The sequence below is a fragment of the Eleutherodactylus coqui genome, chromosome 1 (genome assembly GCF_035609145.1).
Source record: "Eleutherodactylus coqui strain aEleCoq1 chromosome 1, aEleCoq1.hap1, whole genome shotgun sequence".
NCBI classification, from domain to species: Eukaryota; Metazoa; Chordata; class Amphibia; order Anura; family Eleutherodactylidae; genus Eleutherodactylus; species Eleutherodactylus coqui.
This window is the reverse complement of record NC_089837.1, coordinates 192806555-192826113: the sequence shown is the minus strand read 5'-3', so window position 1 is coordinate 192826113 and position 19559 is coordinate 192806555. Positions and strand designations below refer to the sequence as shown.

Here is a 19559-nt window from a genome sequence, read left to right as displayed (position 1 = left end):
CTTGCAACAGAGGCCAAAAGCAATGAAAAGGAATTTTGGGGGTATGTTAAAAGCAAAGAAAAGTCAAAGATGTTATTGGATGCTTACAAGATGAAAATGGTGAATTGGTCAAGAATGATGTTGAGAAGGCAGATCATTTAAATTCCTATTTTGTATGTGTTGTCTCTCAAAAAGTAGATGGAACATCAATTGATCTTCCCTGTGCTATTGGGGGAATAAAAGAACTGACTTGGTTGATCAGGGAAATGCGGTGGATATAGTTTATCTTGACTTTAGTAAAGCATTTGACAAAGTGTCTCATACCATCCTTATTGGAAAAATGACCAAATATGGAATTGACAAGGCAACTGTTAGGTGGATTCACAACTGGCTGAGTGATCGTACTCAAAGAGTGGTCATAAATGGCTGCACAGTGGAAGAATGTATCAAGTGGGGTACCACAAGGCTCTGTCCTAGGCCTAGTGTTGTTCCACATTTTTATAAATGATCTGGAGGAGGGAATTGATCAAACTTGCCGACGACACAAAGCTAGGAGGGATAGCTAACCTTAGGGAAGAGAGTATTCAAAAAGATCTAGAAAAGCTTGCACAGTGGGCAGCGACTAACAAAATGGTATTTAACAAGGAGAAAAGCAAAGTCCTACATCTGGGCAAGAAAAATGAAGAAAGCACATACAGAATGGGAGGAATTGGGCTAAGCAGCAGCACATGTGAAAAAGACTTGGGTATACTAATAGATCATAGACTGAACATGAGTCAACAATGTGATGCAGCAGCCAAAAAGGCACAATTCTGAGATGCATTAAGAGAAGTATAGAGTCTAGATCACGTGAGGTAATTATTCCCCTCTACTCTTCCTTAGTCAGACCTAATCTGGAATACTGTATCCAGTTCTGGGCACCCCATTTTTAAAAAGACATAGACAAAGTGGAGCAAGTTCAGTGAAGAGTTACCAAGAAGGTGAGCGGTCTGCAAATCATGTCCTATGAGGAATGGTTAAAGGATCTGGGAATGTTTAGTTTGCAAAAAAGAAGGCTAAGAGGAGACTTAATAGCTGTCTACAAATATCTGAAGGGCTGTCACAGTGCAGAGGGATCAGCCCTATTCTCATTTGCACAAGGAAAGACTAGAAGCAATGGGATGAAACTCAAATTAGATAGTAGAAAAAACTTTCTAACAGTGAGGGTGATCAATGAGGGGAACAGGTTACCACAGGAGGTGGTGAGTTCTCCTTCAGTGGAAGTGTTCAAACAAAGGCAGAACAAATATTTGTCTGGAATGATTTAATAAACTCACTGAGCAGGAGGTTGGACCCGATGACCGTGGAGGTCCTTTCCAACTCTACTATTCTAAGATTCTATAAGTTCATTAAAAAGTCAATTTAAATAGTATCCAGGCAGCTATATGTGTAAAAAAGTAAAATCAACTATCAATAGAATGCAATAGGATAGATAGACCCTTCACCCAGAAAAGCAGACACCCTTAAAAGAATTGCACTCAAAACACCCGACAAGACCCAAAACAATAAGGATCTGCAAGTGCCAGGCTCTCACACAAAGATTGGGTAGTCTTTTTGGTGTCACTCCACTCCAAAGCTCATTATACTAGAGTGTTGTGGCTGCTTACGGTCAGCAGGGGGAGCCAATCGCTACATTTGGTGGCAGTGAAAAGCAGAAGAGAGCAGCTGGAACTCCAAAGGACCTGATAGAACGTAACGCACCTGTGACAGGAGTGACGCCAGTGGGGCTGCCCGCTTTATGTGTGAGAGCCCGGAACTTGTCAATGCTTATTGTAGATTGTTGTTCATAGAAAAATAAGACATCCCCTGAAAATAAGCCCTAACATATCTTTTGGAGCAAAAATTTATATAAGACCTTGTCTTGATTTCGGGGAAACACATTTGGTTCATTCGTCCAAAAATAGCATTCAGATGTTGATAATAATCGATGTGTAGATCATATGGAAAAACTTCTAGCAACAAATTGGAATGCCTTGCCACCCTTGATGCACTGTCTTTCTCTTTTTAATTTGGGCCTGATGCTATTGTGGGTCTCTGCAGCCCTTGATGTCCTGGTTCTTTTCAATTTATTCTTTAGTAATTGGTCACATTGTTCATTTGTCTCACTTGCTCAAAGTAGTTTTACTTTTTTTGCCTTCAGCCATATTTGTTCAATGGGTTTCCATTTTTTGGAGACATTCTGGATGCAGGGTCCATGGCTTTGCTGCTTGCTTGCCAGACCCAACTCAATTACTAAGAACAAGTCAGCCAGTCAGTCTCTAATACCACTGACACTTGCTGTACTTCACTTTGCCACTACATCACAACACACATGAAGTGCGCAAAGCAGCCCCAATTACAGTCTCAGACTCTGCCCTTAGAGTGGCTTCACACGAGTGCCTTTGCGTGCGCATTGTGCATAGAACAGAACACATTGTTTTTAATGGGTACATTCACCCTTTCTCTTTTGTGAATGCATTTTGCTTGCATGGCTTGAGTTTGTTCATATGCTGTCCTTTTCACCTAGAACTCCTGCACCAAAATACGCATGTGATGAAACAAAGCAATGGTTTCATTTTCACTGGCGTGATAGTAATATCACGCAAGAAAAAATAGACCTTGCCCTATCTTTCTCGCATGTAGTTTTTATACTTGCGAGAAAAGACAGGGCAGGATCTTTCTTTTTTCTATTTTTTTTCCCTTATGCAATAGTGCAAATTTTAAACGGGCTTTTGACTGGTTTATGCGCAAATATGCTCCATAATGGGCAAACGTATTTGCGCAAGCACCCATCTAAGGTGGCTCTAAAACCAGTCAAGGTCTCTAAAAATGATGTGTGAGAATCTAATAATGTGCACATTCCTTAGTATGCGGCTTTGCTGTCCATGCCTTCTATTTGACTGCTCACCCTGCCTAGTTTGCAAGGCAGGTTCAAGAAATGTGAGAAATCCTATATGATGAGCTTAAAAGTGAGTAATGCTTCAAAATGTTACTTTCCTATCCACCGTAAGAGTTGACCTTGATTTTGGAAATATTTTGGAAATCTAAAACAATATGCACAGTCCACCCCACGACTGTTGATGTGAGCCTGGCGGGACAGTCCGTCACAGTTTGCCAACAACTTCTTAGAAACCTGCCTAAAAATGTAAAAAGCTGTGATACGATCTCTGCTTGTTGGACTTGCTTCCTTACCTTGCTGAATGGTACAGTTTCCAGTATATAATGAAGACGGGTTTCTTTCCCTATATTTCTATATATGTTACGGTTTGGTGATGGCATTTATTTGGCCAGCTGCAGATTTGGTGTATAAAATTCCATTCCATGTAATGCCACTTGCTGTAGTGGAGACAATGTTTTCATAGTAATAAAAAGCAATCCCCTTCTAACGCGCTGGATGCAGGTGTTGGTTTCCCTCAGTAATAAAATGCATTCGATTCCCAGATGCAATCGTGTTCTCCTTGATGTATATCTTTCATTATACGATGCATGTACTCTTCATGATAATAGAAGTCCACTTTTATATTTAAAAATAACAAGGGGCAAATCTGATCTGGCTGTCTGCAAGCGACAGAAGTCTTAGGGCTTCTTCAGATGGGCATGATTCTGTCCCGTTATGATTATCACGGCTGCATAACGGGACAAAACCAAACCATTGATTTCAATAGTTTAGCTTTCACTAACAGTATTCTCGCCTGTTAATAGTACGGGTGACTTGCACCATTTTTCACCCACGTAGTGTAAATTACATGCAGAAAGATAGGGCAGGACCTACCTTCCTGCTATTATTTTTTTCAAACTCACGCCCTAGAGTTTTCAAAAGTCCCAGAAGAAATAAAGAAAATCCAGTTCAGGCGCAACTAAGATCCATACCTGCGAGTGGAGTTGTGCATACGGCCATGTGTTTTTGCCCTTACTTCTACTATATAATACTAATGTTGATCTTTTTACGGACACAAGATGGTCTGATGCTTAAGGCTGGGCACACACTGAGAATGTATGATATGCAGTATCTTGAGTAGAGATGAGCGAACGTACTCGGATAAGCACTACTCGTCCGAGTAATGTGCTTTATCCGAGTATCGCTGTACTCGTCTTGAAAGATTCGGGGAGCGCCGCGGAGCGGGGAGCTGCAGGGGAGAGCCGGGAGGAACGGAGGGGAGATCTTTCTCTCCTTCTCTCCCGCCCGCTCTCCCCTGCTCCCCGCCGCAACTCACCTGTCAGCAGCGGCGCTCCCCGAATCTTTCAAGACGAGCACAGCGATACTCGGATAAAGCACATTACTCGGACGAGTAGTGCTTATCCGAGTACGTTCGCTCATCTCTAATCTTGACATGTATGCATGGGTAATATGCACCAACATAGAAAATGCTATAATTTTCTTTGCATGTGTATTTTGCACAATTCATGGGAGCAGAAGCATGGGAGCCTATGGGAGATTGGTGCAGCTTATTACGCACACAAAACCAGCACGCGTAATACACTGTGACCATACGTTCGTGTGAGCCCGGCCTAACACGTGAATACGTTTCAGAAGTTTAGTCTGATGTGATTTGATGCTCTTAACCAAATGCAAGACCTGAACAAGATTACTAAAAAGGAACCGCCGCAACGTAAGTGCTTGAAGACATGGACGTGTTTTTGTCCCGTGAGGGCGCCCACCCACTGGCGATTTGCGTTTCTCTGCGTTTTGCGTTTTTTCTCAAGTGCCATTAGAATTGAATGTACTCCCACCCACTGGCGTTTTGCGTTGCGTTGCGTGGCGTTTTTTAACATAGGAACTGTCAGTTGCATATGTGTCCTTATTTTTCTCCTAATGCACCCATGAAAGTCAATGGAAATTAATGGAAACGCTGCGAAAACGCGGCAAAAAACGCCGCGAAAAACGCGGGAAAAACGCCGCGAAAACGCAGCGTTTTTAACGCACGGAAATCGCAAACGCCAGTGGGTGGGCGCCCTTATGCGGCCGTTGATTTCAATGTTTTCTTTTTTACTACCAAGATTCTCACCCATTAATTGAGAAAAGATAGGACTTGCCTTATCTTTCTATCAGACACAGGTCACAGACATGGGTGCTGCTGATTCTGGACACAAAAAAGTCCTTTTTCTCAATTCGTCAAACTCCTTAACTAACTTTAGGCCAGTTTCAGATAAGCGTAGGGAAACACATCTATTATACAGATCTGTATTACGGATGCGTTTCAGGTGACATTACATCCATATGCCATCAGTATTCTCATCAGTATTTGCCACTGTACGTATATTTCATTTTCTGCTGGATGAATACTTATCAGTATTTGTCCAATAGAAAAGAATATAAATTTGCAGGTAAAATTATAAAACGACTGTGAAAAATACAGCCATGTGAATAGATACATAGATTTATATTAGCCGCATATTGCGGTCTGCAATACATAGACCAAATACAGAGCTAAAATATGCTAGTCTTAAAACAGCCTTTTAGTTATTCTTTCATGGAAAATAACACTTCTTTGCAGTTTTACGCAATTTACCGCTTCTGGTTTTCATCTGCTTAATTGTACAAATATGAATCACATTCCTAGAATTATGTCAAAGTGGTCCGATTAGCCAATAATAGTAAAGTATAAATATACTAGTAAGGCCGGGCGCGCAGGAGCGTGTGGTATAATGCTGTATATAGAACGCTGAATTTTACCATGGTGTGGACCCAAGTATCACCACGTATGGCAGTGACTTTTGACTACACATGACAGCGTATCTCACACACACTGTCATGCACAAGCTTCCTGGTTTTATTTTTTACTTTTAGATTTCCCGCTCTGTCGCTTAGCGTATAAACGCTGCACAATGTAATTGCATATGTACAGTGTTTTGTACGCATACAGGGAGAAAAATAGGGATCTGTCGCACGTAATACATGGTAAAATAGAACATTTTGAGTTCTTTTTTACGCACGTATTATGAGTAATAAAAAGTGTGTAACAGCGAAACTCAATGTACATCACATGCATAATACGCAATTTAAATACGCTTGTGTGAGCCTGGCCTAAGGGTAGAGAACCTTCATGAAACAGCTCACAAAAAATAGTAAACTTTTAATATAATATTTTTTGCAATTTTGTGCTGAAAACTTGCTGGTAGAAGGAGAAGGAGGAGGAGAAGGAGGAGAAGGAGGAGAAGGAGGAGGAGGAGGAGGTGGAGGAGGAGATAAGACCTTTATTTATATAGTGCATACATATTATGCAGCACGGTACATCGCTTAATGGGTTCTGTGCCCATTGGGGCTCACAATCTACATTCACCTATATGTATGGTTTTATTGGAGTGTGGGAGAAAACGGAATCCATACTAAATGTGTCAGCTAGGCTCATTTGTCTATCCTGCCATTTCAGACTAATTACCCCTCTAATACGAACCTCAAACTAGAGCAGCCCCCTCTCCTCCTCTGAAACACTCTACCCCAAGGCATATGAACAATTTCCAATGCACAAAACTTTAGACGTGCCTTAAAAACACACCTTTTCAGGGACACATACTAAATCCCCTGACCTAGTCCCCCCGCCCCTCCCTATGGCTCCCCACACATTCCACCCTGCTTACCTTAACCCTTTTAGGACAAAGCACAGTAAATATAGGGCACTTGGTCACAGGCTTAAAGCCCAGCCGTATGTAAAATTACAGCAGGGTTTAAAGCCTCCTGCTTCTATAATCAGAAGCAGGACAGGTTGTCAGAGGTTAGTCACAGCTGATAACCCAGAGAAGAAGGCAGGAGGGTTTTTAAACCCTTTCTGTCTTCTCCTTCCCTGAGTACACAGTACTTAATGAGCGTTGTGTACTTAAAAGTGAAAGCGGAAGTGTAACTTCCACTACGGGAGTCGGGGGTCACGTGACCGCTGAGATTCCCTGCTATTGCAGGGCTACAGGGTCATAGCAGACCCTGATCCGCTCTGTCAGTGACTAGTGTCGCTACAGGGGATGTTTTTCTCTGTAACTGGGGCTCCTATGCATGCCCCAGCTACAGTGGCAAAGTGTCAAATACAAAAAAAATGTGAATTTCCCCCAGAAGATCTTGTATGATGTCATGGGGGACATAGATAGTAAAAAACATAATCACATACACAATTAAAAGAAAATTACAAAATAAAACAACAATACATACATAAGAAAGAAAATAACCCAAAGTCGACGCCAACCAAAACCGTCACTATAAGCGCCCTGTAATCCAAAACCATGCATACTATATATCACAATGTCCAAAACGTAAATATACAAATTTAAAAAAAAATCTATAAATGTTAAAAAAAAACATTTTTTTACCTTTTAACCCCCAATAAAACTAAAAAACAGGAAAAAAAAGTCAGTAAAAAAGATATAAAAAAATAGTCCCATATATTACGGAAAAAAAACCATGGCAAAAATAATTTTGGTAGCTAGAGTAAAAAAAATAGGGCAGTAAAATAACCACATGGCTAAAATCCCTAAAAAGTGTCTGGTCCTTAAAGGGTTAATAACTGATTTCCACATGTAATTCCCCTACTGCCTCTGTTCCCCCCAAAGCCTTATCTCTCCCCCCCTCCACTTTTTACCTCCTGTATAACCCCCACTCGTTTGTTTCAAACTGATTGTATATGACATGTAATTGTTGTATTGTCTGTGTCGCTATACAAATTAAAGGGGTTGTCCCGCGAAACCAAGTTGGGGTATACACTTCTGTATGGCCATATTAATGCACTTTGTAATGTACATTGTGCATTAATTATGAGCCATACAGAAGTTATTCACTTACCTGTTCCGTTGTTAGCGTCCTCGTCTCCATGGTGCCGTCTAATTTTCAGCGTCTAATCGCCCGGTTAGACGCGCTTGCGCAGTCCGGTCTTCTTCCTTTCTGAATGGGGCCGCTCGTGCCGGAGAGCTTCTCCTCGTAGCTCCGCCCCATCATGTGTGCCGATTCCAGCCAATCAGGAGGCTGGAATCGGCAATGGACCGCACGGTAAGTAAGAAGTCGCCGGAGCGCGGGGATTCAGGTAAGTACTGGCCGTTTTTTTTTTTTTATTCCTGCATCGGGTTTGTCTCGCGCCGAACGGGGGGGGGGGGGGCTATTGAAAAAAAACAAAACCCCGTTTCGGCGCGGGACAACCCCTTTAACCCCTTCCCGCTCCTGGACGTACCTGGTACGTCATGGTAGCGGGATACTTCCCGCAACATGACGTACCTGGTACGTCCTGGAGATAGCACGGGATCACATAAGATCCCGCGCTATCCCGCAGCGGGAGCCGGCTGTCAGTCACAGCCGGCGTCCCGCTCCAACAGCGGGGGGACATCGAAGATGCGCCCGCCGCTGTTAACCCCTTCCCTGCCGCGATCTAAGTAGATCGCGGCAGGGAAAGAGTTCACAGAGGGATCGCGATCCCTGTGTGTCTCCGGCCGGAACTCGCGATGTTATCGCGAGAGCCCGGCCTGTCACCATGGCAACAGGACGCCAGACACTGGCGTCCTGTATTGCCTGTGCCTATAATCGCTGTACAAGCGATAAGGCATGGCAGAGCAGTAGCTTTGCCATGCCTTATGACAGCGATCATAGGCACAGTGATGTAAGTCCCTCAGAGGGACTCAAATAGTATAAAAAAAAGAAAAGAAAAGTGTAAAAAAAAGAAAAATGTAAAAAAAAAAATGTAAAAAACCCCTTTTTTATGCTTTTTCTAATATTAGCATAAAAAAAGGGAAAAAAAACTAAAACCCCACATATTGGATATTGACGCGTCCGTAACGACGTGTACAAAAAGTTGAACACGCTTTTTATTTTGTACGACAAAAAGCGTAAAAAAAAACGCTAAAAAACAGAGGCAAAATGCTAATTTTTAGCATTTTGCCTCACAAAAAATGCAATAAAAGTGATCAAAAAAGCCGTACATTTTTCAAAATGGTACCAATAAAAACTACAGCTCGTCTCGCAAAAAATAAGCCCTTAAAGAGCTCCGTACATAGAAAAATAAAAAAGTTACATGACTTTGAATGCAGCTATAGAGAAAAAAAAAAGATTTCCAAAAAAAGGGGGTTTTATTGCAAAAAAGTGTAAAAACCTAAAAAAAATATAACAATTTTGGTATCGTTGTTACCATACCGACCCGCAGAAAAAATTTAGTGTGTCATTTATGCTGCATGATTAACGCTGTAAAAAAAAATTAAAAATCTATGGCAGAATTGATGCGTTTTCTTTCCCTGTTATCATTAAAAAAAAAAAAAAAAATTTTTACGATATTGTCTATATACCCAAAAGTGGCACCGATAAAAACTACAGATCGCCACGCAAAAAACAAGCCCTTATACGGCCGCGTCCACGGAAAAATAAAAAAGTTATGGCTTTTGAAAAATGGAGATGGAAAAATACCAAAAAATCGCTTGGTCCTCAACGCCAAAATAGGCCGTGTCATTAAGGGGTTAAGATTACTATTATTATTAATGTTCTCTAAAAACACAAAGTGTGAAGTACAAGATGTAACTGGGAACTTCTGATAATGCGTTAGAATTACTAATGCTTCCATAGGCCAATGAGGTCTTATGTGCCACATCTAACTGGCACATTGTTCTGCTCTGGGTTACAGTTCACATGTTTATTGCATTGTACTGTTCTTACTAACATTGTAATGAAACTTGAGGCATTTTAAACTATGTATTATATACAGCCTTTATCCATTGATGTTCAGGAATACACACTGTGGTTTTTGCTATTTTTATATAATTTATTTTCTTCTATGCAAGAACTGTATTTTGGCCAGTAGTTGTCTCCTGGGTAAACAAGTATCAATTACTGTAATATAGTAGAATGGGTAACTTGTTTCCCAGATTGAATAGAATAGCAGTTGAAACTCTGATTCTCTGTTTCCTGGACAGTTGAGGCAAAGTTCATCTTCAAATATAAGGTATAAAAATGTGTAACTGTCTATAAAAGCAGTCTTTATATTATACATATGTGAGTACAATAAAAGAGACTATACCTGTGTAAAGTGTATGAAGGTGAATCTCCATCTCTGCCATACAGCTCTTCTAATTTACATAGACGAATAAGACACATTTCATCCGTCTTGTCTCATGTGGCACACCATTCCTGGCATAACTTAGTAATGAACAGGTGCTCATTCATCCACATTGTGGAAATAGTTTCTGACCACTCTGGTACACACTTCATCTTCTTGCTTTTTCATTACCTAAACAAAAAAATGAATCACTCAAATAAATAAATAAAAATAATTTTATATATATATATATATATATATATATATATATATATACAGAAATACAGATCAAATACAGTTGCAATTTCAACTGTTAAGTGCGTATTACAGATGATTTTTACGGATGTGTTACAATATGCTTGTGTGAGACTGACCTTAAAGGGGTTGTCCGTAATTTTTGCAAGCGATGACCTATTGTCAGGATAGAGCAAAATAGACAGACACCAAGATATCTTCACTTTGAAATTATTTAGATATATTTAAATAGCAATTCAGACACATAAATAGGCATAATCACTCAACTGTTCAATATAATATCCATAGTCTCCAGTACTCCATGGAAGCTGAAGGAATTCGAGGAACTTGTCACACGCACTAGCAGCAAGCACTTCTGGGGCTCTTCCCCCTTCTATATGGAAGCTGATCGTAGAGGCGTCTCTACACAAGCGGAAAAAGAGGTCACTACACACAAGGAGCCACTTCTTAGTGGTTACTTTTTTATAAGCCTTTTTATAGGCCAAGGGTGGAACCACTTTTAGGGTCTCAGGAGGCAAGATCGTTCATCTAATCACACCATGACCTTAATCCTTTACATATCTGCCTGAGCTGTAACTTCTAGGGGCTTGATTTTTATTGACAAAGAGTGTATTTAAATAGCAACTCAGACACATAAATAGATATGATTACTTAAATGTAAATATAATGTCACATGTGCATGTGAGTTCCATGCATCCCGTGCAGCAAATGTATAAAAAGAAGCACATGTAATGATACATTTATTGAAACATGACAATAAATTATGCCTTAAATATAAGCTCTTTTAACCCTTTGCAATCCAATTTTGGATTCAGGGTTTCCTAGGGGTCTTTCTCTTTCTGCCATTATAGAATGACGCCATCTGCTGGCTGGAGCCAGTACTGTGGTATGTGACATGCCGGAGAGGCCCCCGACAACAGAGCGGCCAGTAATCTACCGTAAAAATACCCTGCTGGATGTCTTCCGACATCAGAGCTGTACAGCCTTCAATCAGAATGTCTTTAGATGTCAGACAGTGGATTGGAAAGGGTTAATACCTGTGAGCCACGGCATTGATGTCCCTGATATTTTGGTCAATAGGTCACAATGACATCTGTCTAGTAAAATATTGCTTAACAGCAGACAACTGTACATGTCCTCTCCGTAGAATTCATAACTTATCTGCAGAGAAGACTCACTTTGTTTTATTTTGCTTCTGTTAATAGGGCATGGCTTTCTCTCTTGAAGAGAGGTTACAGCTGGGCATCCATGGACTTTTACCTCCTTGCTTCCTCAGTCAAGATGTTCAGGTTTTAAGAGTGCTCAAAAACTATGACAGACAGAAGTGTGACCTTGACAGGTAAGTGCAAAACAATCAATAGGCTTCAGATCATTTATTCCAATTTGCAACAATATGTTTACGAATCTTCACGTTTAGTTTATTCCAGGCTTCATTGCAAAAGACAGTGCTGCAGAATAAAGCCCTAGGCGACCACTGTCAAAAGATTTATGGGAGGTCGAAAGAGGTCACAGTGGGCTCTTTCTGTGTCAGTCTTACTCCTGCTGCTCCTATCAATCAGCTGTTTAGAGCGAGGGTGGCGGTGGCTCAGTGTTGGCGCCGTTCTGAGATCATATCATGGTGCAGGACAAGTCAGGAAAGAGGGGGCAGTGGACCGGAGGTAGTATATGTGTGTGCAGTGGCAGCCAGCACCCGCTACCTTCCCTACTTGTTGTGTCCGGGGCAGATGTCCCCAGTTGCCCCGCCCCCCCAGTTATACTCCAGGCATGATTTTTCATGAAATATAATACTAAAGATAATTATATATAGATAGATAGATTTAATATGGCACAAAAGAAGAAAATATAATTGTCCAGTAATTGCTAGTATTAGAGATGAGTGAGCATACTTAGCGAGTAGCTGCCCGCTCGGAAAAAAAAAAAGTTCGGGTGCCGGCGTGGGTGAGCGGTGAGTTGCGGGAGTGAGCAGGGGGGGGGGGGTGGGAGTGAGAGAGAGATCTCCCCTCTGTCCCCCCCCCCTGCTCTCCCCCAACGCTCCCCGCCCCTCGACGGCACCCGAATCTTTTCTTCCGAGCGGGCAGGTACTCGCTAAGGACAATGCTCGCTTGAGTAATTGTCCTTAGCGAGTATGCTCGCTCTTCTCTAGCTAGAATGCTTCTGCTGCTGGAGAATAGTAAGGCTGATAGTATCCTGATACTTTCTGTAGTGCTATTCCAACAGACATATAGTACATGAGGTAATATTTTGTCAAATAAAAGTTGTGAATGTCTTGGCTAATTAAGCGAAGGCCTGCCATTCATAACAGCTCATTACATCTTATATTTGTTTAGTTTTCACATACACCTGTGGCAATATTTTTGTCTCATACATTTTAAAAGGGATTTCTAACCTACATTTATACCGTTTAATCTTAGGGTTATTTGACCTTACACACACATTGCACAGGAATAAGACATACCATATAGACATGTGTTATGTCATTTAGATATTCCACAATGGTGCACTTTGTTCAGTGAGACAGCTTTTATTTGTTCTCACTTCGCAGTCATTCTGCCTGCTGGATCCTGGTATTTGTGTGAGCGAGCTTCATACATGGGGAAAGTTACAGGTTTTACAGGTTTTGCTTAGCAACTGATTATCTTTTTTATGAAATTGGCAACTCTTGATTGTCCGTATGTGTTCAAAGATAAAATTAAGAGGTTAAGGTTCTTCTACGAGGAATGATTCATTAGGATTCCCATGATCTAGCAAGAATCTGAACGATTATCATAAATGCATGCACCGACTGCATGACAAATCTTCACTTCTCGTTCTGCACGCACAAAACTGGACAATGTATTTTCCGTGTAAACAGGCAGTCACTCACTTATGAACAACTGCCTGCTTACTGTGAATGTAGGTGGGTGGACCAGAATGATTCCTGGCTTACTCCAACGTCTTTCACTAAAAAGCACAGCAATGTTTATCGTAGGGATGACCTGCCAGGTATCTGTTGCCCAACAGTGTCCTGTGTAAAAGCACCCTAATGCTATATTTAAGCGGAAAGATTATAATTCAGAAAATCATTCAACTAGATGAAACTGAATGATAATCGGTAATTAAATGTGAGCCAAAGACTGAACAATGAACAAGAATTATGCACTTCACGATTGACACTCAGTTTCAGCTGGCATAAAAAGTCAGCTTGTGCACTTTAAACACTGATCATTTAGCGTTTCACATAGGGATGTGGGTCAGAAACTGGGAATTAAAAGCAAAGCCAGACTCAGTCATTGTTACAAGGCTTGTATAAAGAGTCTGACCTTGGCTTGAAGGAATGCTGCCTTCCAATAGGTGGCACTATGGAGGTATTATTCCATCTCCCTAATTTACATAGGGATGTGAAACACTGAGCGATTAGTGCACGAGAACTGCACGATTCTCGAGAATTGTGCAGTGTAAATATGCTACTCGAGCATGGATGAATGGTGATGACGTCACTAGCTCGTTCGCTTGGGCAAACAAGAATCATGAGATTCTGTTTGACCGCTGGGCACACCATGGCACCACGCCTCAGCACGGACACAACGCGGAGTTGACACAAGCACCATAAGCACACACAAAATGCACCCTGAACACTAATGTAGGACTGTAAACTGTGTTCACGGTCAGACATAACATATCTCTACTCTAACAGGACAACCACCATGTGAAATCTGCCTACAAGCAGGGTGACCGTCCCGATAATTACGACCCTGTGCTCGGGACCTACCTATTCCTGGATGCAAACAAACTGTTCATTCAACTTGTCTGGCACCTACACAGACCCAATAAACACAACATGTTCACATATATGTCTGGCCACCTGGACAGACATGCTCCACACATCATGAATAAAAGCAAAACCCTAGGGTGACAGAGAAACCCAACACAGAAACCCTACTCAGAGCTCACATGCATACATATAAACCATTGGTAGCGCAAGTGTCCTCACACCAAGGGGAAAAAGTCAGACACAGTACTGGCATACAAGGAAGACATCAGGCATCTAGAGGCTGCACCTGTAAAAGAGAAGGAAAGAGGGGGTCTGCATATGATGCAGACGGGGACTACAGGTGTCCAGACTGTCCTCAGGGAAGGAGAAAAAAACACTACAGGCCTGACATGTATAACACCAAGCTCAGAGTGGGATTAACATAGGGTGCATAAACAAAATAAAATGCCTAGCATTCTCTGGCTAGAGAAGCTGGTATTTATGTGCAGCAGACCAGGGGGATTGGCTGGCTGGAGAATACCACCCCCAGCCAGCTCAATTAACCCCCAGTTGTGAAGCTGTGCTGGAAACAACATATCCCAACCGCACAACCTAACAGATTCTCAGTCTGTGTAAAAGGGACATTTAAGTGATAGCTTTTGATTGGCTTCCTTTGCATGATAATAATCTAAGTGTATAGAAAGTAGTGTTAATAGCCATAGGGTGCAGAGTTTGCTCAAAGCATTTATAAGAGCCTTCTATCAACCAGTCAGACATTGGGATTCCTGTATAAGTCTTATGTCAAAATAAATCAACACAATTGCATTGTTAAAATTGTGAACCAGATTTATCAGTTCATTGCTCCATTTTTCTCCCACAAATTCAATATTGTTAGAAATCCTTTCCATTGAGTTCTTTGAGTCTATAATATCATGCAGAATTATATATTCATCTGATTACTACAAAACATCCACTAGACTAGCTTACAAAACTACCCAGCTTGGTTCTAATGCATAGAAGAGAAAGGCCCCACAGCAAAAATCAAAACGAGCCCCCATTATTGTGCCATGTGAGAGAAAGGAGGGGTATTTGTTTCCTGCTCCATGTCCCTTTTGCATGACCCTTGAGCCAAATTCCAACCTTATTCTTGGCTAACAATGTATTTAAGGAGAGAGGAGTGCTGTACAAGTTCTCACCACCCAAAGCAGAGGAGATTGAACTATCCAATGTTGGGTCTCCTTTCTCTAAGGGCCCCATAGCAGCTGCATGGTCTGCCTCTTATGGCATGTTTGCCCTTCGAAGGGGCAGTACCTTCCAGAAGCTTGGAAACACCATTTAAATATGCAATTTTGGGAAGCAGCAATTAGAAATATTGATGCTTTGGGATGTATGTGTTTATCCTCATAGGGACGTGGCTCTTTTTTTTTTCAATTTTTATTTTTTTTCTCCCCACATTTAAAAAATCTAAACTTTTATTTATCCATCAACTTAGATGTATGAGGGCTTGTTTTTTGCGGGACGAGTTGTATTTTTCAGTGGTACTATTTAAAGTACCATATAATGTACTGAAAAACTTTGAAAAAATTCTAAGTGGAGTGAAATAGAAGAAAACGAAATTCCGCCATCCTTGAGTGTGCCTTGTTTCTATGGTGTACATACTGCAACAAAAATGACATGCTACGTCTATTCTATGGGTCTGTACGATTACTACGATACCAAATTTATATATATATATATATATATATATATATATATATATAATTTTTTTTTTTGCGCTGTACTACTTTTTTTTTGTTGAAAAAGATATTTATTTTTTTTAATTATTTTCTGTCACTATCCTCTGACAGCCATAACTTTTTTAATTTTTCTGTCGACATAGTTCTGCAGGGTCAAATTTTTTGCGGGACATCCTGTAGTTTCTATTGGTATGATTTCTGAATACATATGACTTTTTGATCGATTTTTATTGCTTCTTTACTTGGAGAGGGGGTGACCAAAAAAAGCGCAATTCTGGTGTTTTTTTTTTTTTTCTGATGATGTTCACCGTGTAGATAAATAATGCATTACTTTGATAGATCGGACTTTTATGGTGGGGATGGGTATGCCCTACAGCCAAAAGGCCCCTATTCTACTTATAGTGATGATTTTATTAAGTGGAGTATAAAGTAGATTTCATGGTTATGGAGTTACAATACCAGATGCCAATCAAGCGTCCAAGAGGGATGAAGAACGCAATATTATCCATGCAGCCCATGTGTTGTAGAAACTAACGTGTTTGTTGTCTTCATCAGCGCCAAGCTCTTCCATATGCATTATATTATCTAATGCTTTTATCCATAGCAGTCGTGTGGGGGTGATGTTGCTTTCTATAGTTTAGGGATAAGTTCACGCATGACTAAGAGAGAATCTGAGTGGACTTGCTTTGGTCCTTGCTAGAGAGCCTGGAAGTAGAGATGAGCGAGCACCAAAATGCTCGGGTGCTCGTTACTCGAGACGAACTTTTCGCGATGCTCGAGGGTTTGTTTCGAGTAACGAACCCCATTGAAGTCAATGGGCGACCCGAGCATTTTTGTATATCGCCGATGCTCGCTAAGGTTTTAATTTGTGAAAATCTGGGCAATTCAAGAAAGTGATGGGAACGACACAGCAACGGATAGGGCAGGCGAGGGGCTACATGTTGGGCTGCATCTCAAGTTCCCAGGTCCCACTATTAAGCCACAATAGCGGCAAGAGTGGGCCCCCCCCCCTCCCAACAACTTTTACTTCTGAAAAGCCCTCATTAGCAATGGATACCTTAGCTAAGCACCACACTACCTCCAACAAAGCACAATCACTGCCTGCATGACACTCCGCTGCCACTTCTCCTGGGTTACATGCTGCCCAACCCCCCCGCATGACCCAGTGTCCACAGCGCACACCAAATTGTCCCTGCGCAGCCTTCAGCTGCCCTCATGCCACGCCACACTCATGTCTATTTATAAGTGCGTCTGCCAGAGGAACCGCAGGCACACACTGCAGAGGGTTGGCACGGCTAGGCAGCGACCCTCTTTTAAAAGGGGCGGGACGATAGCCCACAATGCTGTACAGAAGCAATGAGAAATCCAATCCTGTGCCACCTCCATCTGGAGCTGCACACGTGGGCATAGCAATGGGGAACCTATGTGCCACACACTATTCATTCTGTCAAGGTGTCTGCACGCCCCAGTCAGACCGCGGTTTTTTATAAATAGTCACAAGCAGGTACAACTCCGCAATGGGAATTCCGTGTGCACCCACAGCATGGGTGGCTCCCTGGAACCCACCGGCGGTACATAAAAATATCCCATTGCATTGCCCATCACAGCTGAGGTAGTAATGTCGTGCTTAATGCAGGTGGGCTTCGGCCCACACTGCATGCCCCAGTCAGACTGGGGTTCTTTAGAAGTGGACACAGATGCATTTACAACTCCCTGTGGACCCACAGCATGGGTGGCTCCCTGGAACCCACCGGCGGTACATAAAAATATCCCATTGCATTGCCCAACACAGCTGAGGTAGTAATGTCGTACTTAATGCAGGTGGGCTTCGGCCCACACTGCATGCCCCAGTCAGACTGGGGTTCTTTAGAAGTGGACACAGATGCATTTACAACTCCCTGTGGACCGACAGCATGGGTGGGTGCATGGAAGCCACCGGCAGTACATAAAAATATCCCATTGCATTGCCCAACACAGCGGATGTAACGTCAGCTGTAATGCAGGTGGGCTAAAAATTCATTTGATTACACTGTAGGCGAGGGCCCACAAAAATTGCTGTATCAACAGTACTAATGTACATCAGAAAAACTGGCCATGGCCAACCAAGAGGGCAGGTGAAACCCATTAATCGCTTTGGTTAATGTGGCTTAATTGGTAACTAGGCCAGGAGGCAGCCCAATTTAAATAAAAATTGTTGGAGGTGAAAGTTTCAACGCTTTAATGAGCATTGAAACGTATAAAAATTGTTTGGAAAAATTATATGACTGAGCCTTGTGGGCCTAAGAAAAATTGCCCGTTCGGCATGATTATGTGAGGTTTCAGGAGGAGGAGCAGGAGGAGGAGGAGGAATATTATACACAGATTGATGAAGCGAAAAGGTCCCCGTTTTTGATGGGGATACAGAACGATGCTTCCATCCGCGGGTGCAGCCTACGTATTGCTTAGGTATCGCTGCTGTCCGCTGGTGGAGAAGAGAAGTCTCGGGAAATCCAGGCTTTGTTCATCTTGATGAGTGTAAGCCTGTTGGCACTGTCGGTTGACAGGCGGGTACGCTTATCTGTGATGATTCCCCCAGCCGCACTAAACACCCTCTCTGACAAGACGCTAGCCGCAGGACAAGCAAGCACCTCCAGGGCATACAGCGCGAGTTCAGGCCACGTGTCCAGCTTCGACACCCAGTAGTTGTAGGGGGCAGAGGCGTCACGGAGGACGGTCGTGCGATCGGCTACGTACTCCCTCACCATCCTTTTACAGTGCTCCCGCCAACTCAGCCGTGACTGGGGAGCAGTGACACAGTCTTGCTGGGGAGCCATAAAGCTGTCAAGGGCCTTAAAGAGTTTTGGCCTGCCTGTGCTGTACATCCTGCCTGATCTCCGCGCCTCCCCTGCTACCTGGCCCTCGGAACTGCGCCTTCGGCCACTACCGCTGTCGTATGGGAATTTTACCATCAGTTTGTCCGCCAGGGTCCTGTGGTATAGCAACACTCTCGAACCCCTTTCCTCTTCGGGTATGAGAGTCGAAAGGTTCTCCTTATACCGTGGGTCGAGCAGTGTGTACACCCAGTAATCCGTAGTGGCCAGAATGCGTGTAACGCGAGGGTCACGAGAAAGGCATCCTAACATGAAGTCAGCCATGTGTGCCAGGGTACCTGTACGCAACACATGGCTGTCCTCACTAGGAAGATCACTTTCAGGATCCTCCTCCTCCTCCTCCTCCTCAGGCCATACACGCTGAAAGGATGACAGGCCACCAGCATGTCTACCCTCACCAGTGGGCCAAGCTGTGTCTTCCCCCTTCTCCTCATCTTCCTCCTCCTCCTCCTCCTCACCGCGCTGAGATATAGACAGGAGGGTGCTCTGACTATCCAGCGACATACTGTCTTCCCCCGGCTCTGTTTCCGAGTGCAAAGCGTCTGCCTTTATGCTTTGCAGGGAACTTCTCAAGAGGCATAGCAGAGGAATGGTGACGCTAATGATTGCAGCATCGCCACTCACCACCTGGGTAGACTCCTCAAAGTTTCCAAGGACCTGGCAGATGTCTGCCAACCAGGCCCACTCTTCTGAAAATAATTGAGGAGGCTGACTCCCACTGCGCCGCCCATGTTGGAGTTGGTATTCCACTATAGCTCTACGCTGCTCATAGAGCCTGGCCAACATGTGGAGCGTAGAGTTCCACCGTGTGGGCACGTCGCACAGCAGTCGGTGCACTGGCAGATTAAACTGATGTTGCAGGGTGCACAGGGTGGCAGCGTCCGTGTGGGACTTGCGGAAATGTGCGCACAGCCGGCGCACCTTTCCGAGCAGGTCTGACAAGTGAGGGTAGCTTTTCAGAAAGCGCTGAACCACCAAA

At 42.9% G+C, this 19559-nt stretch overlaps 1 protein-coding gene across 1 annotated transcript in view; it reads left to right on the top strand.

Moving 5' to 3' along the window:
- The window catches only part of ME1 (malic enzyme 1), a 283827-nt gene that overhangs the window by 44378 nt on the left and 219890 nt on the right, over positions 1-19559 (top strand). Inside the window, exon 2 of the mRNA XM_066604990.1 lies at positions 11450-11583. Coding sequence (XP_066461087.1) covers positions 11450-11583 — 134 coding nt within the window. The remainder of the gene's footprint in view (positions 1-11449; positions 11584-19559) is intronic.